The following is a 26415-nucleotide window of genomic DNA, read 5'->3' as shown; positions in this document are numbered from 1 at the left end:
ATACTGGATGTTTTTCCCTTTTCACACCATTCTTTGTAAACCCTAGAAATGGTTGTGCGTGAAAATCCCAGTAACTGAGCAGATTGTGAAATACTCAGACCGGCCCGTCTGGCACCAACAAGCATGCCACGCTCAAAATTGCTTAAATCACCTTTCTTTCGCATTCTGACATTCAGTTTGGAGTTCAGGAGATTGACTTGACCAGGACCACACCTCTAAATGCATTGAAGCAACTGCCATGTGATTGGTTGATTAGATAATTGCATTAATGAGAAATTTAACAGGTGTTCCTAATAATCCTTTAGGTGAGTGTATATACACATAAAATTAAAAAATTATAACTTGACAATTATCTTTATCAAATAACATAACTGCAGTGTTCTGCAAACACACATATAACTGAGGATATATTGTTAAGAAGTTAAACTTGAAAGTCTGAATGATAGTTTGGTAATAATAATCAGTATTGGCATTGAAAAATCATGATCAGTTGATCTCAAAATGATACAATGCAAGCAAAACAATCAAAGTACAAATCAAAGTAAACTACAAAAACTAAATTAAAAAACATATTGAAATGATTAACAAAGGTTTGATAATCAAACAACATTCTAGAATTGAAATACAGAGTTATGAAACATTTGCCATGCTGTTACATTTTCCAAACCATTAGAAAACAACACTAAACTAACAATAAACTATGTATTCAAATCAAAGTATAGGTTATTTGTAGAACTTGGACCCTGAACAGTAGTAACCATAGCTGGAGGCGACCCCGCAACTACAGCTACTACTATTTTGACTATCCTTCTGCAGTACACAGTTTAGTATTGAATGGCTTATACATTAAGACCTTATACACTGAGTTACTGCATTCTTAAAATGTATAACACACCAAGAAGCGACTTCAAGGGAAGTGTTATGTTATTATATAATAGCCTACTATACTGTATTATTACAGTGTTTATCATATTATATTTAAATATGTTTACATTTGTTTCATGTTATGTGTTATAATCTATACGTGTGTATTATATATTTCGATCTGGCTTAACACATTAAATCGGTCCTGGTCCTGCTTGTTCTCCAGAGCAGTTTACTTCCTCAGCTGATGAACAGGGTCCATCCCTGGAGACAGAACACAAGACACTGACTGGATCAGAGAACATGGCCTCCAACATGGTTGCTATGCCATGCAGTGGAGCAATAGCTTAGACCTTTTGCTTTAGAAATAGTTACAACATCACCTGTGAGACAGCAGTGCTCCTGCTTCATTCATTGTGGGACGTTCTGAACTCTGTGCATCAGAAGTCAGTTCCTTGGTCACGTCAACCCTGTTGGAGAAAATAGACATCATCAGGATTTGTCCTGACAACCCCCTATGGTGCTCTTTCCTCTGTTGATGCTTCGTTTATAGCCATAGTATTTATACCCATGCTCTCTGTTTTTATGCATATTAACAACTATTTTAAGATGGTTACAAAGGCCATCAATGTTCTGATTTACTGATCAGCGCATGCGAAGTCTTCAGATTCCACAGTTATGTCACATGGAGACCTGTTTGCCTGCCTCAGATCACTAGGGAGTATAAAACAGAACTTTGAGATTTAGTCATTAAATAGAGAACACCTCTCAGATCATCTTAATGAGAGAAGGTTTACTTGGCATCACAAAGCCTATTCGGCAGCATAGGAGAATTTCCTCATTTCCTTGGTTGTGTTTTACAATTTGTGCTCGTTTACTAATAAAATAGATAAACAAATGTTTTAGGGTGTTTTATGGAGATACATGACAAAATGGCTGACAAGTAAAAATTCTACAATTGACTTGCGAAATGACCTAAAATGTCAGGGTTTTTCTCATGCTGTTTTTCACCTAGAGTTATGGAGCTCAGTTAATCAGACTGACAGCTAGAACTAGTTTAACAATTGTCATGAATGGTCGGCCATCATGGTATTCCTAACAGAAGCAGTTCTCCACTGAAATTATTGGAATTAGACAGCATTTCAAATAAATATTTTAAGGGCAGAAACCTCACATATGTCTTAATTGAAAATGTTTATGTAAAATATAGTATATGTTAGCAACCATGCACAAGGTGGCATGGTATATTACCAATATACCACGGCTAAGAGCAGTTCTATGGGACAAACCATCATGGAGTGCCTGGACACAGCGCTAAGCTTGCAATGTTGAGAGAAATTATATTTGTTTGTCTGATCATAAACCTGTTGTTTTAAATGTCACCCTTCCATGCCTACTCCCTAAATGCAAACTGCCAGGCAATTTCTCACACTCTTTTAATCCTTCCACTGCCAAACTCTTCTCAGATGCTTACAAGGCCTCTCCCCTCATCAGCAGTATTGAGGCACCCTCGAGCCTGAGCACAGAGGGCTTAGTCACTATGTTTAATTCCACTTGCTCTAACATCCTGGATTCTGTTGCTCCTTTAAAAAAGAGGGGAGCGAAAGCTAGAACTCAGCCCTGGCTAAATAATGTTACCCATACTCTCAGACAAGAGTGCAGAAAAGCAGAGAGGAAATGGAAAAAGGACAAGTTGCAAGTGTCATATGAAATTCTGAGAGATTGTTTAATTCAGTATCAACTCTCTGTTAAAACAGTAAAAGCCAAATATTTCTCAGATACTATCTCTAACAACTCTAATAATCAAAATCTTGTTTATTGTGATAAACAAGGCTTTACAACCGGTTGCTACTGCTTTTCCAGAAGCGACTTCTGGGACTTGTGAAGACTTCCTGTCTTTCTTCACTGGCAAGATAGATGCCATAAGATCTTGCATCTTACCTCCAGATCACGACACCTCTGATTTAGTCATATGTTCTACTCTTTTTAACCAGTTTGAACCTGTATCTCTTTCACATGTGATGGACATAGTCTCACACATGAAGCCTACTACCTGCCCCCGGGACCCAGTTCCCTCACGCCTTTTTAAAGAAGTGCTGGACACTATTGGTCCCAGTATATTGTCCATAATAAATAGCTTGCCTCATCAATGGCACTGTCCCGTCATGTTTTAAACATGCAGTGGTCCAACCCCTTATTAAAAAACCTGATCTTGATTTAACTGTCATTAATAATTTCTGTCCAATTTCTAAATTGCCATTCCTATCAAAGGTTCTAGAGAAAGTAATTTTTTCCCAGCTTTTCTTCTTTTTAAATGAAAATCATATTCTGGATAAATTCCAGTCAGGTTTTAGGGCACGCCATAGCACTGAACCAGCTCTTCTTAAGGTGTTAAATGATTTATTGTTGTTTAGGGACAATGGAAACTGTGCTACTTTAATTATTCTTGATCTTAGTGCTGCTTTTGACACGATTGATCATGCCATCCTTCTAGACCATCTTAAACAAGAAGTTGGCATTCGGGGTACTGCTCTAAAGCTATTTACTTCAAATTTGAGAGACAGGACATTTTCTGTAAATATTGGGAAATTATTCTCCTCTTCTGCATCAATCATCTGTGGGGCACTTCAAGGCTCTGTCCTAGGCCCTATCTTATTCTCGTTATATACGCTTCCCTTGGGCGCCATCTTTCAGAAATATAACATATCTTACCATTGCTATGCTGATGACACTCAGTTGTACCTTCCCCTGAAAATTTATGAAAAGAAATCCCTGAAATCACTCTCTAATTGTCTTAGAGATGTTAAATACTGGGTAGCTAAAAACTTTATTCAATTAAATAATACAAAACAGCAGTTATTGTATTTGGCCCCACAGATTCCACAAAGGTTATTGTTAATCACTTCAGGGCCCCTATCCAACAATGTACATAGCTATGCAAAAAATCTCTGGATAATTTTTGATTCAGATCTCAATTTTGATAAACAAGTAAATGCTGTTGTCAGAGGCAGCTTTTTCAACTCTGGCCAATTGCCAAATTGAAACCCATTCTTTCCTTTAAGGATTTAGAGACAGTTATTCATGTGTTCATTTCCTCCCGTCTGGACTATTGTAAATCTTTGTATATGGGAATCTGTCAGTCTACCTTGTCCCGCCTTCAGCTTGTTCAAAATGCAGCTGCTAGGTTTTTAACTAGTACAAAAAAGAGAGAAAGCATCACTCCTGTACTGGCCTCTCTCCACTGGCTACCTGTTAAATATAGGATCGATTTTAGGGTTCTTTTATTTGTTTTAATGCCCTACATGGATCAGCACCCTCCTATATTTCAAAGGAGATCGTGCCTTTTCTGTTGCTGCTCCAAAGTTGTGGAACAGCCTACCTTTATATATTAGGTCCTCTACTAGTAGCAACATTTTTAAATCCTACCTTAAGATCTTTTTTCTTTAGCAAATGGGTAGGGAGTTCTGTTTATGTTTGTCAGGTCCTATAAATATGTTTAGTTGGCTATATGTTTTGACTGTACAGCACTGGTCGACAAAAGTTGTTTTTAAATGCTCTTTAAATAAATGTGACTTTGACTAAGCCCGGGTATATTGGTAATATATCACAAACCCCAGAGATGCCTTACTGCCCTTATGAACCGGTTACCAATGTAATTAGAGCAGTAAAAATGGAGGTTTCCAAGTAATCTGTTTATGTTTAGATCTTCCATTACCATACTTATTCTGGGCAGCTGAGTGTTAATATTCTATAGTGAGTAGCTTATTTTATGTCAGCAAGTAATGCATTTTATAGGGGATCTAAGTATAAGAAGTTTCAGGATAAGATATATAAGACTTACCGCTCTTTGTCTCTCCGACATAAGTACACTAAAAAGAAAACCAATAAAACCACCAACACTGAAAAACAAAATAAAGTAATGTTGTTGAATAGTATATTCACAAGGTTTAAACAATAAATAAGAAATCATAATAATAGCTTTGTGTTAACACTCACCAGGGACTATCCATTTTAAATTGGTGTAACCAGTGTTTGTATCAGGATTGTCTCTGTCTGTAATTCATAATTGGAGAAAGAAATACAGGGGGAAAGTATTGACCATGTATTTGTTAAAAGTTATACAATGTTGGGCTAGTTCCATCTTTCTCTCTCACTGCCTTGACTAGTTCCATCTTGCTGTCTCATCTTGCTCTCTCACTTCCTCTATTAATTGGAAGTGAAAGCAATGGTTAGTCATTCAGATTTATACATCCAATGGGTCATCAGGTTTATAGTTCAATGTGTGGTATGGGTGTTGGCAACTTGCCTTGTGCCTTCCACTAATTGGAAAACCTTTGCAAAAATAATAGTTCTCTGAGTAAAGAATATGCAGTAGATTTAGAGGACTCAATGTATTTTGAGAGGTGAGACTTTGAGGATCATGAATACTTTTTGCTGTCATGAACGCATTTCAAACACCCATGATTAAAGTCATAACCCAATGTCTAAAATGAATGAATTTGCACCATATTTCATGAAAATCATGCCAAATACTGTAGTCAACTTTTATGATGTGTTTGATGTGCGGTTACAAGATATCATGGTGTGGTACCCTGGTTGTTTTGAACAGATTGAGTCAACTGTATACTGTATGTGAAGAAAATGTGTTGACAAATACGTCCCTCAGTATACTATGCCCACCAACATTTGGATTTGCTTCTCCAATGTTCTTGTTATGCAATGTCCAAAGTCTAAGTCAGGTGTTCCCAAAGTTTTTTTGGTCAATGGCCCCATATCGATATCCATGGTTTTGTCAACCCCACCAAGCCAAACATTAAAATACTGTTAAAATACTGTTAGGTGTAGGGGAGGTAAACATCCTCCAATACGCCTAATCCAAATGTTAAATTTATGTTACTGAATGTATCCAGAGTATTGTCAAATTGTGTTATGTTGCAACTAAAATGACTGTAAATGGTGAATACACATGAACAAAACTGTGTAATGTTTGGATTCAGTCTTATCAGATGAGCTGTTGTGTTCTCATCTTTAATGTTTTTTTCCACAACGCTGGATCCTTTTAATAGCTACTATAAGGGCACTTTTGGATATTAGCCATCTCATCACTCACCTTGGATCTCAGTGAAATTAAAAGGTGCTGATGTTCCAACCTCTTTCCTAATATCTACAAAGTACAGACAGAGTGTTAAGGTTTGTATTTGATAGGGTTGATGTCTTCATACCCTACATGTCATCATAAAAGTGCTGCCTCTGATCGGTGCCTACTCAGTAATTTACCCAGACTTGCTGAGATCAGAAAATGTATCCATACCCAAAGAAGAAGGTCAAGTGGAGAACTGTGTAGGTTGCCAGCTTTCCTTTGGTTTTTAGCATGATTTGCTAAAATGTTTAACAGTTCATGTTACGTTTTAGTGTTCGTTTTAGTAGCCTAGGCTAAATCCTTTACCAATTTTATGTAATGTTCTAGCTAAAAATAGCTTGCTACTTTCAGCCTATGTTAAGTTTTCATCAGTTTTGCATGAAAGAATTATAAAGCGTTTCAGTGTACAAAATTACATTATAATGCCACGATATGGTGTAACTTGTGCCTTATTGTCATTAACAAAGTTGTGCTGCAATGCCATTAAAGGGCAGGTTGTCAACCCATCCACCACTTGTGTTTGTTGTAGCACACATCATCTCGTTATGTCTAAGTGTGGAATGGGGGAGGTTTTGTGTTTTGAGAGAATTGTTCCCGAAAATGTCTAGTATTGAATAAGACTGTGAGGGCACTATACATGAAAATGCCTGTCTTAAATTCGTTCTCCCTCTTTTGCTTGTCAGAATGAGCACCGTGGTCTCAGGACACTACGCAGACTATTTTACGAAAATCCATGGCCCCCGATTTCATATGATATGTGATATTACGTTAAGTTACATTACAATGCGCCAACAAAACGTATGATACATTACGAAATGCCTAAAACTTAACATATCTTACGAATGAATAAAATGTTACGAGCACTATTAAAATGTAAAATAACATACGAATGCCAGACAAACGTGTGGTGTGCCTTGCCACCGAGGAGTTTCTTGACTACCTCTGTGACTTCAGCCCGGTTGATGGACGAGTCCACCTCTGAGCCCTCATCCTCTGCTTCCTCAATGGAAGACGTGATGACGGGATTGAGGAGATCCTCGAAGTACTCCTTCCACCGCCCGACGACATCCCCAGTTGAGGTCAACAGCTGCCCACCTCTACTGTAAACAGCGTTGGTAGGGCATTGTTTCCCTCTCCTGAGGCGCCGGACGGTTTGCCAGAATCTCTTCGAGGCCAGCCGATAGTCCTTCTCCATGGCCTCACCGAACTCCTCCCAGGCCCGAGTTTTTGCCTCCACAACCACCCGGGCTGCAGCCCGCTTGGCCTGCCGGTACCCGTCACTTGCCTCAGGAGTCCCACAAGCCAACCAGGTCTGATAGGACTCCTTCTTCAGCTTGACGGCATCCCTTACTTCCGGTGTCCACCACCGGGTTCGGGGATTGCCGCCTCGACAGGCACCGGAGACCGTACGGCCACAGCTCCGAGTGGCCGCTTCGACAATGGCAGTGGAGAACATGGTCCACTCGGACTCAATATCTCCAGCCTCCCTCGGGATCCAGTCGAAGCTTTGCCGGAGGTGGGAGTTAAAGATCTCTCTGACAGGAGACTCAGCCAGACGTTCCCAGCAGACCCTTACCATACGCTTGGGCCTGCCGAGTCTGTCCAGCTTCCTCCCCCGCCATCGGATCCAACTCACCACCAGGTGGTGATCAGTTGACAGCTCCGCCCCTCTCTTCACCCGAGTGTCCAAGACATACGGCCGCAGGTCAGATGAAACGACAACAAAGTCGATCATCGACCTACAGCCTAGGGTGTCCTGGTGCCATATGCACTGATGGACACCCTTATGCTTGAACATGGTGTTCGTTATGGACAAACTCTGACTAGCACAGAAGTCCAATAACTGAACACCGCTCGGGTTCAGATCAGGGGGGCCGTTCCTCCCAATCACGCCCCTCCAGGTGTCACTGCCGTTGCCCACATGGGCGTTGAAGTCCTCCAGTTGAACGATGGAGTCCCCAGTCGGAGCACTTTCCAGCACCCCTCCCAGAGACTCCAAGAAGGTCGGGTACTCTGCACTGCCGTTCGGCCCGTAGGCACAAACAACAGTGAGAGACCTATCCCCGACCCGTAGGCGCAGGGAAACGACCCTCTCGTTCACCGGGGTAAACTCCAACACATGGCGGCAGAGCTGTGGAGCTATAAGCAAACCCATACCAGCCCGCCGCCTCTCACCATGGGCAACTCCAGAGTGGTGAAGAGTCCATCCTCTCTCAAGGAGTGTGGTTCCAGAGCCCAAGCCGTGCGTAGAGGTGATCCGGAATACCTCTAGTCGGAACCTCTCAACCTCACGCACAATCTCAGGTTCCTTCCCCGCCAGCCTAGAGCTAGTTTCCGTGTCCAGGGATCGGGTTGTCTAGGCCCCCGCCTTCGACTGCCACCCGATTCTCTCCGCACCGGCCCCTTAGGGTCCCTCCTGTGGGTGGTGAGACCACCCACAGGAGTGTTATTAAACATGAATATAGGAGTGTTATTAAACATGAATATATCTAGCTAACTGTTGAATGGGCCAATAACAAACATATTTTAAATAATTTCATGATGACATAATGCAACTACAGATTCATTATTTGGTGTCTTTCATCATAGCAAAAACAATTAAATGTTTATGTTTTTTAACATGTGCATTATTAGTTACCTTTTCATATTACATGTTTATTGACACAACCACACACAGTTAATTATTTGTAGATGCATTAATTAACTAATTGTTTACAATATGTTTCAATATATTAGTTAATGTTTTCTGATATGTGTTCCAAGAGTTAACTAATAATTCGTTAATATGTTTATTAACACATGCACACATAATCAAGGCTTTAAAGATGCATTAATAAGTCATGAATCCATGTCAAGTAATGCATTTAATAATGATTATTACTGTATCCTTATTGTAAAGTGTTACCGGAAACAAAATGGTTAGGTTAAGGTTGGGTTAGGGTTAGGTATCACAGCACTGGGGTAAAGGTTAGGGTTTAGATCTGGAGCAGTCAGTTGCTCACCCGTCCAGGAAGCTGAAGGTCTCCGGCTCGGAACATGGTTTACAGTTTTTTTTTCTCGCTTCAGACTAATGTTATTTTACTTTTAATGTAAGACATCTTACAAAATCGCCTGGCTAAAGGTACATTGTCATTGAGTCAGTTTTGCTAATGCAAAGTAGGCCCTTGATTACCAAACACCAAGTTACCAAATTAGGATACAATTATGAGTCATTAGCAAACTGTTAGATAAACATCAAACTGTTAGATTAACATCATCTGGGTGATCACAGGGATATGTGAATATTTGATCTGTTAACTGTTTGCATATGTCAGATTTATCGCTTGACTTGTTAGGCAAAGAAAAGCTATTGCTATCAAACATTGTCTAGTTAATCAACTGAGTCAGTGTACTGGTGAAGGGACAGATCAAATAGGCCACTAGATGGAATCAACTGAGTCAGTGTACTGGTGAAGGGACAGATCAAATAGGCCGTTAGATGGAATCAACTGAGTCAGTGTCCTGGTGAAGGGATGGATCAGATAGACTGATAGATAGAATCAACTGAGTTAGTGTCCTGGTGAAGGAATCGATCAGATAGAATCAGCTGAAGTAAGTTCATGCTCCCTTGTAAAAGTATTTTTAGTATTTTAAAAATACAAAAATACAGTAGTTTAGTTATGGTGTGCTGCTGTATTTTGTTGTTGATTTTGATACGAAATACACTAAAATTAAGGTATCTTATTTTTTTTTTCCAAAAAATTGTGTCTTTGCCCATCTCTGGCAAATATGAAACATATTTTATTCTTCAAAACATTTATTTTGTTAGCGCCCTATGACAGATGTTTAATATTAATGTACAATGTATGCATAGGCATCAATTGAGTATGGCAAGGTATGGCAGCTGCCATACTTCGGAATCAGTTTTTTTTTTAATATATATATATATATATATATATATATATATAAAGTGGGGAGAACAAGTATTTGATACACTGCCGATTTTGCAGGTTTTCCCACTTACAAAGCATGTAGAAGTCTGTCATTTTTATCATAGGTACTTTTCAACTGTGAGTGATGGAATCCCAAAAATCCAGAAAATCACATTGTATGATTTTTAAGTAATTAATTTGCATTTTATTGCATGACATAAGTATTTCATACTTCAGAAAAGCAGAACTTAATATTTGGTACAGAAACCTTTGTTTGCAATTACAGAGATCATACGTTTCCTGTAGTTCTTGACCAGGTTTGCACACACTGCAGCAAGGATTTTGGCCCACTCCTCCATACAGACCTTCTCCAGATCCTTCAGGTTTTGGGGCTGTCGCTGGGCAATACGGACTTTCAGCTCCCTCCAAAGATTTTCTATTGGGTTCAGGTCTGGAGACTGGCTAGGCCACTCCAGGACCTTGAGATGCTTCTTACGGAGCCACTCCTTAGTTGCCCTTGGCAGTGTGTTTTGGGTCGTTGTCATGCTGGAAGACCCAGCCACGACCCATCTTCAATGCTCTTATTGCGGGAAGGAGGTTGTTGGCCAAGATCTCAGGATACATGGCCCCATCCATCCTCCCTTCAATACGCTGCAGTCGTCCTGTCCCCTTTGCAGAAAAGCATCCCCAAAGAATTATGTTTCCACCTCCATGCTTCACGGTTGGGATGGTGTTCTTGGGGTTGTACTCATCCTTTTTCTTCCTCCAAACACTGCGAATGGAGTTTAGACCAAAAAGCTATATTTTTGTCTCATCAGACCACATGACCTTCTCCCATTCCTCCTCTGGCAAACTTCAGACGGGCTTGGACATGCGCTGGCTTGAGCAGGGGGACCTTGCGTGCACTGCAGGATTTTAATCCATGACGGCGTAGTGTGTTATTAATGGTTTTCTTTGAGACTGTGGTCCCAACTCTCTTCAGGTCACGCATGATCTCAGTGGACCAGGTCCTGCCGTGTAGTTCTGGGGATCCCTCACCTTCCTCGTGATCATTGATGCCCCACGAGGTGAGATCTTGCATGGAGCCCCAGACCGAGGGAGATTGACCGTCATCTTGAACTTCTTCCATTTTCTAATAATTGCACCAACAGTTGTTGCCTTCTCACCAAGCTGCTTGCCTATTGTCCTGTAGCCCATCCCAGCCTTGTGCAGGTCTACAATATTATCCCTGATGTCCTCACACAGCTCTCTATGTAGTTCATTAATACTGCACGTTTGGAGTGTTTGCATGGGTGTTTTTCTGACCCCGTCAATGTAGCTAAACTGATCAACATAATTTGCGTTGGGAAGAAAAATGAAAGATTGCCCGTTAATTGCAAACAAGCATCGATCAAGAGATGAAATGAATGCTTTGGACCGGTGAACTCTGTGACCACGGGTGCGGTGCCCCATAGAAAAGATAGACCTTTTTGAAAGGTATCTTTGACTTTAGGGAGCACTTATTGAAATTGAAAGTGTTGCACTGTATGCTCATTTTATGCCTATATTATTACATTCTACTGTATGCACAACATCCACTCATTCAGGCCTATTTATCTATAAGAATAAAATAGACCGCTGATTCATAACAAACCCGTCAGTGAAAATGATTGTCAGTTAGTGAACTTGTTCTTTCCTCCATGATTTTCGACGGTGTGTAATTGGTTATGGAAGCATTTTGCCCAGCTGCTACTCGGGTATGTATACATACAAAGTTATACAATTTATGGTGCGGTTTATACATGGTGCGGGAATTACGGTACTATCATCATTGTAAATGTACATTCTGATGCCATATTCAAACATGCTAAACAATTTTCACTGTCTAGAGGCATTATGATTTTGTATTATAGTTATGATGGTGGTAAGCAATGGTTTTATTCTTTGCTTTAAGTGAAGTTTTGCCATCATGTTAAATTCTTTACCTGTGACAACATAATGAAAACAGATCTCCTTAATTTTGGTGGGTCTTGTAATTGCAACAATTCCAGGCTTCTGTTAAGAGAGAATACATTCAAAGAGATTTGAGCTGAGCAGTGGTTTCTGCCAAGAGGTAAATTGGGACAAACATTCAACCCACTGTCTGTTGATAAGCATCTACTTGGTACGGCTAGGGTTGAAGTAAGTTAAGAAGAAGGTATATGGTTAGGGTTAGAAAAAGGTTACAGTACAGTTGGAGTAAGGGTAGATGGTTAGTTAAACTGTTACATTCAGTATATAATGTGTAGAGCATCTACCTCTCAAAATAAAGTGTTAGCCTGTATTGATATTGATTAATCAACTGAGTAAAAATGCTAAACCAAACCTAAAGTTGTGCTCATAGGTTTGCATACCCTGGCAGAAATTGTGAAATTTTGGCATTGATTTAAAAAATATGACTGATCATGCATCCTTTTATTTAAGGATAGTGATCATATGAAGCCATTTATTATCATTTAGTTGTTTGGCTCCATTTTAAATCATAATGATAACAGAAATCACCCAAATGGCCCTGATCAAAGGTTTACATACCCTTGAATGTTTGTCCACACAAGGTGACACACACAGGTGAACATTTTAATTAAAGGTGAATTTTCCACACCTGTGGCTTTTTAAATTGCAATTAGTGTCTGTGTATAAAAGCGTCAACACGTTTGTTAGCTCTCATGTGGATGTACTGAGAAGGCTAGATACTGAGGCATGGGGAGCAGAAAATAACTGTCAAAAGACCTGCGTAACAAGGGAATGGAATGTTATAAAGATGGAAAAGGATATAAAAATAATTTCAAAGGCTTGCAAATGCCAGGCAGTACTGTTCAATCACTTATTAAGAAGTAGACAATTCTGGGATTTCTTGATACAGTACCAAGCCAAGGTCAGGTATAACAAAAAATATTTTAGCCAAAACTGCCAGAAGAATTGTTTGGGATACAAAGAAAAACCCACAGGTAACCTCAGGAGAAATACAGGCTGCTCTGGAAAAAGACGGTGTGGTTGTTTCTAGGAGAACAATATGACGATACTTGAACAGAAATGAGCTGCATGGTCGAGTTGCCAGAAAGAAGCCTTTACTGCGCCAATGCCACAGAAATCTTGGTTACAATATGCCGACAACACCTTGACACGCTTCACAGCTTCTGGCACACTGTAATTTGGAGTGATGAGACCAAAATAGAGCTTTATGGGCACAACCATAAAGCTGTTGAGGGGTCAACAAGGCCTATAGTGAACAGAATACCATCCCCACTGTGAAGCATGGTGGTGGCTCACTGATTTGGGGGGGTGTGAGCACAGGGAATCTTGTGAAAATTGATGTCAAGATGAATGCTGCATGTTATCAGAAAATACTTGCAGACAATTTGCATTCTTCTGCACAAAAGCTGCGCATGGGACGCTCATTGTGACAATGAGCCTAGGCACAAGGCCAAGTTGACCCTACAGTGGTTACAGCAAAAAAAGGTGAAGGTTCTGGAGTGGTCATCCAAGGGTCCTGTCCTTAATATCATCGTGCCACTCTGGGGAGATCTCAAACGTGCGGTTCATGCAAGACAACTAAAGACTTTGCATGACCTGGAGGTAGTTTGCCAAGACGAATGGGCAGCTTAACCACCTGCATGAATTTGGTGCCTTATAGACAGCTATTACAAAACACTACACGCTGTCATTGATGCTAAAGGGTATGCAGACTTTTGAACAGGGGTCAGTTAATTTTTTTCTTTGTTGCCAATTTTTTGTTTTATGATTGTGTCATTCTGTTATGACCTACAGATTATTTTTAATTCCATAAGAAATGAAAGACATGTTTTGCCTGCTCACTCATGTTTTTTTTACAAATGGTATTTATTACCAATTCTCCAAGGGTATGCAAACTTTTGAGCACAACTGTATTTCATATTTTTCTCTGCTAAAGTTACAATATAGTATTCAACCATCTATACCTCTTAAATTGAGAAATGACAATGCACACCTTTGTAGCAGAAATTATGAATTTGATGATCAGAGATTGGCAGTTGCTCAGCAAAATTGAAGATGTATTCATTCCAATCACTTCCCTGCTGTACTCAATCAGCTTGTCTCTTTCCACAATGGCAATTAGAGCCTGTTGAAAAAAAAAAAACATTAACAGGTTTTTTAATGTGTAAATAAGGCAAAATATTATTTTTTATTATTCAAGCAATTCTGTGTATCGATCACAAACATCTCTTTCTTGCATTAACTACTTTCTGTTTAACAAAAACAGAGATTCTTGCCTGGGTATTGTTGTACACTTCAATTTCAAGTGCGCGCGACATGTTGAATTGATACATGTATTCGCCATCCTTGTTCTTCAATGTGTTACAGGAAATGTTGACCACAGTACATGCTAAAAATATAAAAAAACAGCATTGTATGCATCATTACTTTAGTTACAAATTCCTTTTGACAGAAACAAAACGAAATGTGAAGATTGACTAGGATTAAGCTCTTGATATACTAAGAACAAAAGATACAAGTAAAAAGTGTTTTGGCATGCTAGGCTCTGATGCCTTTTAGTTGGTAGAAGTATCTCTTAAGAGATAAATTGTGAAACTAAAAAATGACTATACTACTATAATTTACTAACGACTATACTACTATAATACTATAATTTGGTCTTTACCTTGATATGTTTGATATAGTTGCAAAACAGAAGTTAATAAAGCCACTTGAAACAAAAACATGTTCGTTACTTAGAGCACACACCATACCACGGAAGTGAACTCATTTCCTGGTTGATTCTGTAGAAAAACATTCCCTGCTGGTGAAAGTATGCAATGACAAAGAACATCATACACACACTCATATTGTCCTGGTCATATAGATTAGGCCTAGTCCAAGACAAAAAAAAAATATTCCCATGGATCTGTGACCAGGAAAATATGTGTACATGATTTTAATTATAAAAGTTGTGGCAGAAATCACATGGCTCCTTCACTGTGCGTTGCCACTTTAAGAGAGCTCTAATAGGGGTGACAATAAAAGAAGTGAGACACCATTTTGTGAAGAGGGATGTTTAAAGATAAGGATGGTTGATGTTTTCTGGGTGGTAGTCAGTGGGTTTTGGATGTTTCTAGATATTTTCTCCAAGGAAAGACTGGAGGGTGGAGTTTTACAGCACGCTTATTTTTAATCATTCTAAGATTGTGGCTGTTTCCACCAGTCTGGTTAGGAGTAGAAGCTGAAGCAGAGTAAAGGATGGGTTAAGCGGACATTTGTCTACCAAGGAAAGTCATCTTCAAGGCCGGGAGTAGGCCTCCCAGCCAGATAAGACTTCATCTGGCCAACAGGGTACACTCTAGGCAGTCCCATCTACTGACATGTGTTTTCCTGGCAGAGGTAGTCTTTTACTCTTTGGCCATTTTACGAATGGCCTGGCGCCCGAACAAAAGCAGTCTTGCCCCTTTCAAATAAACAACACCGCTACAAAGTAAAATTCTTTAAATCAGAAACTATATCTATCACATTGAGTAAATGTTTTCTGATCCAGTCTGTGGGTTTTCTGATCCAGGCCAGTATTAGTCCACACAAAAACAAGCCAACATTGTGAAATAATGTTTTACAAATAATAGGAATGAAACACCTTTTATAAACACTTTTATTTAGTAGTTGAAATTTGAACAGGTATATAATGAAAAGTTATTTTCTATCGGTTAATTATAAGCATTGCATCAGCAGTAAATATGCATGGTAATATAATTAGTGATGAAATAAAATGAAATGTACGATAACCTTATCAACCATAAATGCATCAGGTGAAAGCATACAGTATGTCAAATAGATAACTGAAGCAAAAAATTATCATAAGATGACAAAATATAACCTTCTCTGGTGGGTACACTAACTTGGGTTGTAAGGCCTTAAAATCTATAAGTCATTTGACATCAGTCACTGATTAGAGCAAACGTAGCTGCAGGTGAACAATGACTGTACTTGAGTATATTTTCACTAGTGGGTGAGGATCTGGGTTATAGTTCTTTCCACAAGAACGGGAGGTGACACCTCCTTTAGAGTGCACCATAAGTATGTAACATTATAAGAGCATAACTCTTAAAATATACACAATAGTATGTATGAGACTGGCACTAATGCTAATAAATGGTGAAATGTTATAAGCCATTAAAGGCAACATTTCTATGGTTGTTGTAACTGCTTTCTCTGTAGACCGTTTATCTTGGTCAAATACAAATGTGGTTATAATGTTCCATGTGGTTCTAGATGGTCTCATAGAAGTAGTTCTTATCCTATGTTGAGCATAATAATTAATTATGTACACAATAGTTATTCTAAAACACTTTTAATTGTCTCAGCAAAACCCCTGAAGGTGTCCTGTGGTATCTGGTACCAAGACATTAGCAGCAGAACATTAAAGTTGCGAGGTAGAGCCGCTGTGGATCGGACTTGTTAGTCCAGCACATCCCACAGATGCTGAATCAGATTGTGATCTGGGGAATTTGGAGGGCAGGGCAACACCTTGAACTCTTCATCATGTTCCTCAAGCAATTCCTGAATGTGTGCAGTGTGGCAGGTGCATTATCCTGGTGAAAGAGGCCACTGCCATGATGGAATACCATTGCCATGAAAGGGTTGTTCCTGGTCTGCAACAATGTTTAGGTAGGTGTAACGTCAAACTTGACGTCCACATGAATTACCGGACCCATGGTTTCCCAGCAGAACATTGCCTAGAGCATCACACTTATTATTTGCTTCACCTGTGATTGGTCATAATATTTTGGCTCCCCAGTGTATGTTTTAATCTTTTCATACATTTGTTTATTTGACCTTGTGTGAGGTATACAATACGAAGGTAAGTATAGTCTTACCAATATTTTATATAAATATAAATTAATAAATACATATGTGCTGCTCAAAAACATTAAGGGAACTCGTAATCATCACACTGTAACTCCAAGTCAATGAAACTTCAGGGATATCAATCTGTCCAGTTAGGAAGCATAAGTGATTGTGAATCAATGTCACCGGTTTTGGTGCAAATTAAAGTGACAACAGGTGCACTGGAGAGCAAGACAACCCCCAAAACGACAATGGTTTTGTAGGTGGTGGCAACAGACAATTGCACTCTCCTTACCATAACACTGGGTTCCTCCTGGTGCAGGACAATGCCCGACCCCATGTGGCCAGAGTGTGTAGACAGTTCCTGGACGACGAAGGAATTTATGCCATTGACTGGCCCTCACGTTCCCCAGACCTGAATCCAGTTGAGGACCTCTGGGACATTATGTATCAGTGCATCTGACACTGCTAAGTAGCACCACAGAACTGTCCAGGAGCTCACTGATGCCTTGATCCAGGTCTGGGAGTTGATCCCCCAGGACACTGTCTGCCCTCTCATCAAGAACATTCTCCAGACATTGTCGGGAGTGCATACAGGCACGTGGGGGACATACACACTACTGAGTCACATTATGAGTTGCCGGGATGAAATTCACGCAAGTTGGAACAGCCTGTGATTTCAATTGTTTACTTTCATTTTTGGTGTAAATGTGAAATCAGCCCTCAATCGGTTGGTGATTTTGGTTTCCGTTGCATCATTTTGTTCTCTAAGCAAATTGCAATCCATAGTAAAGATTTTTATCTTTAATATATTTTTTTCATTGACACCTGGTGTGTGATTTTTGTTTTCCCTTAATTATTTTGAGCAGTGTGTTATATTTATCCGAACCAGTTCATCTATTTTTGTGGATGTATTCAAGCGTCCACCACTTGTTACAGTCCTCCTCCTCTTGACTTAATGTAATTAGGTCCTTTGTCCTTTGGGAAAACACAAAAGGTACAAATTGTCATGTACATAATGACAAGGGCTAGTTCAAGTTCACTGGTCAGCGGGGACCAGCAGAATGATCTGATTGAGGACATGAACCTACTCTTAACATCAGATGGCTGGTGACTTGGTCCTGGTCCAGTAGATTGGTGGTCTCCTCTGGTGTCCCATTAGACATGTGAGGACCTCCATGAGTCATAGGATGTCCTCGACTCTGTGCATCAGGCGTTGGTTCCTTGGTCTGGTTGTTAATGCTGTTAGAGTGTTGGACATCATTAAGAATCAAATGTACAATCCTCCTCAAACACTGTCCCCAAATGCAACAAAAGTTTGAAGAGAAGAAACCATGTGACCTCGCTTACTATTGCCACATTTGCATTTTTTCCAGAAACAATTTTATATTGAAGGATTGAATTAGTTTGATGACCAACATAATTCTGATGATAATAACAATCAATCAAGTAATTCCCTATGTGGAGAGCTTACCTGAAAATCTTGGGTACAGTGGGTATAGGGGAATCCTCATGTGTCTTCTCAAAGGATTCTCTCTCTGTTCCATTATTATCTGCTGGCTTTTCATCTTCATCTCCTAGCAAGTCTTTCACTCCTTTGCCGCTAGGGGTGACAACACAGCATTGATATGCATGTTTTTATTTTTAATGTATCATATACTTATAGTATCTGGTGATGGTCTTGCTTAGGTAAATCAGTGTCAGCCATGGCCTGAGAGGGAATTCCTGCTTGTTTTATCTGTCTGTTAGATGTTGGATACTCCCATGGGAGATCTGGGTTCAGATTTGCCTGCGACATTCACACAAAACACTGTGAAAACCAGGAACTTGGGGTCAGATCGATATTCAATTGTCTTATGGTCGCCCTCCCTGTTGTAACATTTTCTTTTCATTTACGGAGGGCTTTAGAGGGCACAGGGGAGGGAACTGAGGTTTTCTTTTAGTAAGCCACTATTCCCCTCTGTCCCAGCCTGGAATGAGCATTATTAGCTTCATGAATTTAAATTGTTCATTAATTTCCAGTTGCAATGCAACACAGGCTGAATTGCAAGTGTAAACTAACAAAAAAAAACTGCATACTGATGAAACAGCTAGTGGAATTTGGTGACTTCAAACTGGGACTATGCAAACTATTTTCTGTAGCCACTACACACAGCCTCTGTTATTCGGCAATGATGTCATCGGTAGCTAGCAAATGCTAAGTGGTTGTTCCAGGTTGTTAACTGTTATGTCGAAACTTGGAAAAAACCCAGATTGATACCATTGTGCGCAAAACTGACACGACTGGAAAACAACTCCATGGACCTTCAAGAACAACTTAAGGTAAGTCTTTTTTCACCCTAAAATGAATCTAGGATGAACAATCGCTTTAAAGCAGGCTTTTTATCTTATTGAATGCGATGAGGCTTTCCCAAATAATTCACACAGAAATGTGTGTCGTTGAACTTCCTACTGAGAAGTCTTGTGTGGTCTCTATGACCAGTATTGTTTGTTTTGGATTGGCATGCCTGTGAATGGGAGGTAGAGGACAACCTGCCCAGATAATTCATTTGCTTATGAGAGCCAAAATGCATAATATTTGTTGACCAAGGTTCTAACAAAATGTTCTTTTAGGAGCTTTGTCACTGGAATTGAATGAACCTTAACTGGGCCTCTGCATATAGACAGTTCTACAAGTTCACAGTTCATAAAGTGAGAATTTCCATTCTACCAAAAATGAAGACTATTCACAGAAATGTACTGAACTCTGCACCTGATATTAGCTTGTTCTGTCTTACATCTAAATGGACTGTAAGAGAATCAAAGCAGGCCTAGGCAAGTTAGTCATATGAAAAACATTTGAACACCACACATGCAACCACAATCATGCATTTATAGGCTAATAACAAAGCACTGATGAATGCAAATATTTTCATTTCTTATGTGGCCACAAGTTTTGTTTAGGGGGGTAGGACATTTGAAGGGGAAGGTCAAATGATAATACCTTTTTACGTTAGTGAGGCTGGTGCACTTTTCTTTACTGGCACCGAGAATTTTACTTTCCCTACCTCCCCAATCAATTGCAATCTTCCCCTTACCTGTCACACAGCGCATTTCCGTTTCTCAGATGTTGATCCAGAACAACAACCAGGTCTTCATTACATTCATAAGTGCTAAAGGAAAAAGACATACGGTAATCAGAAATGTCTGCAATAGTGTATAAAAGGACTCATGGGATAAGTTCTTACAGTTCCAAAGTCCAGAAATGGAGAGTGTTTTTTGAATATAATAAAAAGGATTACCTGGAATTAACTGTTTGCCCATTCAGCCTGGTGGCTGTTCCCCTATCGTTCATCTCAATATTATCCTGATCTGCATCCCCATTGGTCTGCCTTTGAATATTCCCAGGGCATATTAGGAAGATTTAGTGCACACATCTCAAATTTAGGATATGTAGCTAGAAAACATGAAAATCACTTATAAACAGTAAATAAAGAAATAATATTTGTATAAATAATATACTTGGATTTTTCATATATTCTTCATTCCCTGAGTTTGCCTCAATATGGAACACACATGCATCAATCATATCCATGAAAACAAATAAAAGCAGGGCCATAAACAAATTATTTGGTCGATCAGCCACTTCATTCTCTACGACTCTGCTGTATGGTTCTACTGAAAACTACTGTAAAACGTATCTTTAATCATAAAAGTTTATATAAAGATAACATTTAATTTTTATTCATATAATTTTTATTAATATTAGTGTGGAGAATGACCCTGAAGCACAAGGGGGATAAATCAGCTAGAGAACCCAAGTTGGTATTGGCACAGCGATGCATCAGCTGACGTTGGGATGCCTTATACCACAGTCTCAAGATGTCCTAATCTAATATGGTGGCCTATATAAATTGGTCAGGGTACTCAATCTGTCAGCTGCTGTGCAGGTCATCTTAACATGCAGTTGCTAAATCCACCCACTAACCCAGCCTCTACACACCCCTGTTAAAATGCCAGGTTCTTCTGATGTAAAAGAATGAGACAAAGATTAATCATGTCAGAACTTTTTCCACCTTTAATGACGTGAATTGAAAAACAATTGAAAAACAAACCGAAATCTTTAAGGGGGAAAAATTTGAAACTCACAATATCCCAGTTGCATAAGTGTGCACACCCTTAAACTAATACTTTGTTGAAGCACCTTTTGATTTTGTTAGTCTTTTTGGGTAGGAGTCTATTAGCATGGCACATCTTGACGTGAAAATATTTGCCCACTCTTCTTTGCAAAAGCGCTCCTAATCTGTCAGATTGCTAGGACATCTCCTGTGCACAGCCCTCTTCAGATCATCCCACAGATGTTCAATTGGATTCAGGTCTGGGCTCTGGCTGGGCCATTCCAAAATGTTAATCCTTCCTCTGGTGAAGCTATGATTTTGTGGATTTGGATGTGTGCTTTGGGTCGTTGTCGTGCTGAAAGGTGAACTTTATCTTCAGCTTTCTAACAGACACCTGAAGGTTTTGTGCCAAAATTGCCTGGTGTTTGGAACTGTTCATAATTCCCTCCACCCTGACTAAGGCCCCGGTTCCAGCTGAAGAAAAACAGCTCCAAAGCATGATGCTGCCACCACCATGCTTCACTGTGGGTATGTTGTTCTTTGGGTGATGTGCAGTGTTGGTTTTGCCAAACATACGTTTTTGAATGATGGCCAAAAAGTTCAACCTTGGTTTCATCAGACCATAACACATTTTCCCATGTGCTTTTGGGGGACCTGATGTTTTTTTTTTTTTACTTTAGCTGGGCTTGGATGTTTTTCATTGTAAGAAATGGCTTTCATCTTGCCACCCTACACCACAGCCCATTCATATAAAGAATACGGAATATTGTTGTCACATGTATCACACAGACACTACTTGCCAGAAATTCCTGCAGTTTCCTTTAATGTTGCTGTAGACCTCTTGGAAGCCTCCCAGACCTGTTTTCTTCTCGCCTTTCATACATTTTGGAGGGATGTCCAGTTCTTGGTAATGTCTCTTTTGTGCCATATTTTCTCCATTTGATGATGACTGTCTTCACTGTGTTCCATGATATATATAATGCTTTGGAAATTATTTTGTACCCTTCTTCTGACTGATATCTTTCAACAATGAGATCCCTCTGATGCTTTGGAAGCTCCTTGCGGACCATGGCTTTTGCTCTGAGATGCAACTAAGAAAATGTCAGAAAAATCCTACTAGATCAGCTGATTATTCTGAGTCACTTTAAATGTTGGCAGGTGTGTAATAACTATTTAACATAAGTTTGAATGGGATTGGTTAATTCTGAACACAGCCACATCCCCAGTTATAGGAGGGTGTGCACACTTTCATTTTCCCCCTCGATGATTTCAGTTTGTTTTTCAGTTGAATTGTTCACATTATAGGTCACATTAAAAGTGGAAAAAGGTCTGACATGATTTATCTTTGTCTCATTCTTTTACATCACAAAAACCTGCCATTTTAACAGGGGTGTGTGGACTTTTTATATCCACTGTATCTTGCTTATTATCATAGGTATTGCTATTATAATATTGCATTGTTAAAGTTTTTATTAATAATATTGTGAAGTAGTATAATACCCCAAAGGAAGTCAAATAAAAGTGAGAAAAACTAGAACAACACTTGCACAAGCAAATGTGAGATTTGCAGAATACTGATCTATACATAAAGAGTGGTATCTCAGTGAATGCAGATGTGTGTTAGGTATTTATAGCATGGGAGGTGGGTCTACTGCCTGCTACACACCTGCAGGGCCTTAAAAACCATGACAGTATGTCGATATGCTTGGAGCATGTGAGTTCCCCATAGTGGCACCAAAGTGACCAACCAAGCAACATTGTGTAACATAGAGGCAAAAATACTGTTGAGGGAACCTGAACTGACGCTTACCTCTTCTGCTTTCTGACTATGACTATGACTCCGACCCCAACCCCGACCACAACCCCAACCCCGATGACAATGGAAACAATAACATCTGTAAAAGACAAAGGGGTTTACATTAAAAGCAATTATCCATTATTTGTTTTCTCATTCACAAAGGCTATTACATTGTTCCCACTTTTCCATTTAGGGGAGATTGGGGTAAGTTGAGCACATTTTTACTTCAGTATTTAAATTATTTAGAAGAAAAAGGAAACCAATCCTATCAGCTATTTTGGCCAAGATCCAAATGTTAGAAAATCATCAAGGGTAACCACTCTTTGGGTAAAATGTGTTATACATTAGAAATAATCGAATTAATGTCTCACAACATCTAAGATTTTACATTATGCAATGACAGATACACCACACAAACAGTTATGGCATGAAAGCTTTTCTACAATAATAAAAATAATAAAGATATTGTCAGGTATGCAGTTTTATATTGATATAATATTTGATACACCAGAAACATAACATATTTTATGGTGTGACAAAGTGAACCATTGGTTCAACTTATCCCAGAATTAGTGGCTCATTTTGCCACACAGCCGCCATTTTAGGGGGAAAAAGTGCCTAGCTCAGCAATTGAGGGCTAATATTTTGCATACATTTGCTTTGATTTAATAGTCATTATACCTGATGTTAAAAATTTCTTAGACAATCAAAAAAAACATACCACTATTCACTTGCACCTTTCTTCATCACTGCTAGTTAGAAATGATGGGTTCATCCTGAATAGTGTACTGTATATAGTCACATGGTAAGATTTGTGTACAGTTGTCAAGCTAGTAACATGGGGTGGTTCAACTTACCTACTGTCTTTTACCCCTGTATATTGGCTCATTTTACTCCTGTCTCCCCTACTTTAATAAGATTGAGTTACTGTACTTGATTGAGGTAACAGGAAACTACTCACCAATTCTTACAGCTCTTTTGCTAGTGTCTTCATGATTGTGTTTTTTCTCACCATCTCTAGCTGCATAACAAAATAAGAGACATAGTTCAAATTCTGTACAAAGAGGTGTACAAACCAACAATTTATTACACTTAAACAGAATGAGATCTCTCAAAATCAGAATGATTATGATAAGGCTTTACCAGGTATGTTGACAGAATATCTCCGCATTTACAACAATGACTTTGGAGCAATTAGGTAGATCATGCTACTGTACCACAGTAAGATTACAGGTAACCACTCACCAGTGATAAAATAACTTTTGCTAGTGCCAAGACAAACCTTTGAATTCAATAACAGAGCAGTATTTTGTTGACTACTGTACCCAACAGACTGTACCCAGCTTGTAGAAACCAAAAATGTACTGAACTAAAACTTTTACAGAAAATATTAAATTTTACAACAATGACCTGTGAGCAAATAGATTGTACTACCTTGCTCTTGCTCAGGGAAAGACATATGGGACAGAAATACTGAATTTTCTTGACTGGTCTGATTTGATCTAGCAACCTATTTGATCTAGCAAGTGATGTGCTAACTGCTGGGCAACCTGTCACCCCACATTTATTCGTCATGGGTGAACGTAGCTGAATACGTTTTACTGAGGAATATAAAGCACAAACGGCGGCAATGGTAAACACACAAAATGACCAACAAGAAACACTGGGAGAGGAGGAACTTAAATAGTAGGGGCAAATAAGGCACAAATGTAAACAATAAGAATAAAAGAAAAAAAAGGAACATTGGCTACGCTCAAAACCAAAATCTTGAACAAGACAAGAAGAATATATAAAAATAAAAGGAACAACGAAGATGTTAGACTTGAAAAGCAGTATATCTACCTGACGCACCAGATACAATGATATGGGTCCACGTCTCCTGCTTTAGAAATGAGACAACATCAGTACTCTATATACTGTTTGTACTTTCTAGAATAAAATTGTGTAGTTTTAATATTGTTTGTTCCCTAATGTTTTTCTTTACTACATGCTTCTAAAAAGTTACTACATGCTACAATTTGTTCTGGTATTGAAGTGTACACTACAAGGTAACTAGGTAAGGCCAAGCCAAACTGATTTGCATTTTCTAAAGTTAGGCAAGCAAACTTAAACAAAAGGAAATGTGAGTTCAAAAGTTCAAAGGCTACTTCAAGTACTATAGTTATCTTAGTAATACTTCTGGGAACCTTGTCGAGACCCAATTGTGTCAAATTTGAGATAGTGTCATTAAGCGTTTGTACAATAATTCCAGTCTAATTAACAGTTTTTAGTTCAGTATTTTCAAGAAGAAACTACTTATCACATTATCTGTGGCTTGAGGACATTATTTTTGCTATTCTTTAATGATTTTCATGTAGACTTTGAATGACCTAACCCTAAATTTCAGTGACAAAAAGTTATACTCACAGTAGTACTTTGGCCAATGTGGGTGACATTCAAACACACCAAGATTATAATGCAGGAGAAATTGGCATAATTTACACTGGATGCTAGTTTACTGCTTTTGTTTATGCAAAGTTCAGCAAGCCACAAAGACTGAAAAAAAAAAACACATCTGCCATTAATAAAGTCTACAAGTTTTAAAACAATTTCGAATAATGCACATACTTCTCGCTACAGTATTGAAGTGTGAATGACATTAGTCATGAAAATAGATACTTGCTCAATCTAGTTTGCACATTTCTGTATTATCTAAAGTTATATCTTACCTCTGATTCCCAGAACACACATGTATATTGCTCCTTTACATCTATGCAGTATTTGTAGGCGTTTTGTATTTTCAGTGTCTCACAGTCAACATGTCTTGTTACTTCTCCCCAACAGCCTAAAGAGAAAACACTTGCTACTAATTAGTAAGGACATTTACAGTGCAAGTACATTTTCATATATTTCTCCTGAAGAGAAAACACAGGTCTGAATGTTTGCTGTATGAATTTATAGTAAGTAATTAATTAAGGAGATGCTGTTATCAAAATGAACTTAAAGTAGTTTTTCATTCTTCTTTAAAAGAAGATAAAGAAACACATAAGACCAGTTCCTGTTTAAAGCATGGCTCTGCGCATCACCATAAGAATGTGAACAGTATAAAGAATTACTCAAAAGACTAAATAATCGTCTTACCCTGGGAGAACAGGAGGACTGTAAACCAAAGCACATGATGAACAGACATAGCTGCATCATAAACCAGCTGCTCTGAAATCAAGAAATTACCAATTCTTTCTTCTTAAAGGATTTCAATACCAAGGCGGGAATGAGTCATAAGGAAGTTACGTCACTTAATGTGGCAACATTTGTTTATGACCGGAATAAACTTGTTGAAACCTGTTCTGGACTGTACATTGAGCTATTAAAAAAGTATGAAATTGTCACAGTCATTTTAATGTTCCTTTAACCATGTTAATATTATAGGAAGAAGGCAAATTGATCTGATTCCAAAAAGTGACAAATTCAGATAACTTGTGTTCAGTTGTTACAGGTGTTACATCAGTCCACTAGATGGGGCTGTTGTCAAATAGATGAATCAAGTTTTATTTGACAAATGAACAGGATACACAAGGTGACCCTTCAGCTAAATATTTACTTGCTGATTCCTTTACTACAGTGCAGCAGCAATGTAAATAATAGAGTAAGAAAGTGCTAAATATATTTAAAAAAATACACAATACTAGTAGAGATAGTAGTATGAATAAAAGATGCAAACCGGACAAAGGAACGAGTTTGTATTTCCAGTATTTTTATGTGTATCAGGTAGGAGAGTGTGGATGTACACATCATGCA

General features: G+C 38.9%; 2 protein-coding genes across 4 annotated transcripts; both read right to left on the bottom strand.

The window, feature by feature from the left end:
* Window positions 1-270: 270 nt before the first annotated feature.
* On the bottom strand, window positions 271-14667 carry LOC105013078. 2 transcript variants are annotated; one of them, XM_013135870.4, is made up of 9 exons: window positions 14573-14667; window positions 14184-14296; window positions 13901-14032; window positions 11880-11949; window positions 5975-6028; window positions 4861-4917; window positions 4706-4763; window positions 1248-1334; window positions 271-1128 (listed from the first exon to the last, which is right to left on the bottom strand). In XM_013135870.4, exons 1-9 carry the CDS (start codon window positions 14631-14633, stop codon window positions 1059-1061), a joined length of 702 nt encoding a protein of 233 aa, XP_012991324.3. In that variant the 5' UTR covers window positions 14634-14667; the 3' UTR covers window positions 271-1058. The 2 variants fall into 2 exon arrangements, with proteins under 2 accessions (XP_012991324.3, XP_010872658.3); XM_010874356.4 differs by lacking the exon at window positions 5975-6028.
* A 2527-nt stretch (window positions 14668-17194) lies between these two features.
* On the bottom strand, window positions 17195-25955 carry LOC105013095. 2 transcript variants are annotated; one of them, XM_020050682.3, is made up of 11 exons: window positions 25759-25955; window positions 25347-25462; window positions 25045-25173; window positions 24481-24520; window positions 23600-23659; window positions 22651-22735; window positions 20025-20114; window positions 19821-19895; window positions 18218-18346; window positions 17835-17985; window positions 17195-17721 (listed from the first exon to the last, which is right to left on the bottom strand). In XM_020050682.3, exons 1-11 carry the CDS (start codon window positions 25805-25807, stop codon window positions 17677-17679), a joined length of 969 nt encoding a protein of 322 aa, XP_019906241.2. In that variant the 5' UTR covers window positions 25808-25955; the 3' UTR covers window positions 17195-17676. The 2 variants fall into 2 exon arrangements, with proteins under 2 accessions (XP_019906241.2, XP_010872689.2); XM_010874387.5 differs by having other exon boundaries at window positions 24481-24517.
* Window positions 25956-26415: the final 460 nt, after the last annotated feature.

The sequence above is a fragment of the Esox lucius genome, chromosome 11 (assembly GCF_011004845.1).
Source record: "Esox lucius isolate fEsoLuc1 chromosome 11, fEsoLuc1.pri, whole genome shotgun sequence".
In the NCBI taxonomy this organism is placed as follows: Eukaryota; Metazoa; Chordata; class Actinopteri; order Esociformes; family Esocidae; genus Esox; species Esox lucius.
Note: the sequence above shows the minus strand (reverse complement) of the source record. Positions and strands in the feature narration are given on the sequence as shown.

Coding starts and splice junctions, on each gene's coding strand:
- LOC105013095 (XM_020050682.3), bottom strand. CDS start 25,807: ATGTCTGTTCATCATGTGCTTTGGTTTACAGTCCTCCTGTTCTCCCAG. Junction 25,174..25,346: donor GTGTGTTCTGGGAATCAGAG/GTAAGATATAAC, acceptor TTTTTTTTTCAG/TCTTTGTGGCTTGCTGAACT. Junction 19,896..20,024: donor GGGCAAACAGTTAATTCCAG/GTAATCCTTTTT, acceptor TTTTTCCTTTAG/CACTTATGAATGTAATGAAG.
- LOC105013078 (XM_013135870.4), bottom strand. CDS start 14,633: ATGTTTTTGTTTCAAGTGGCTTTATTAACTTCTGTTTTGCAACTATAT. Junction 4,764..4,860: donor TTTAAAATGGATAGTCCCTG/GTGAGTGTTAAC, acceptor TTTGTTTTTCAG/TGTTGGTGGTTTTATTGGTT. Junction 1,335..4,705: donor TGTCGGAGAGACAAAGAGCG/GTAAGTCTTATA, acceptor TTTCTCCAACAG/GGTTGACGTGACCAAGGAAC.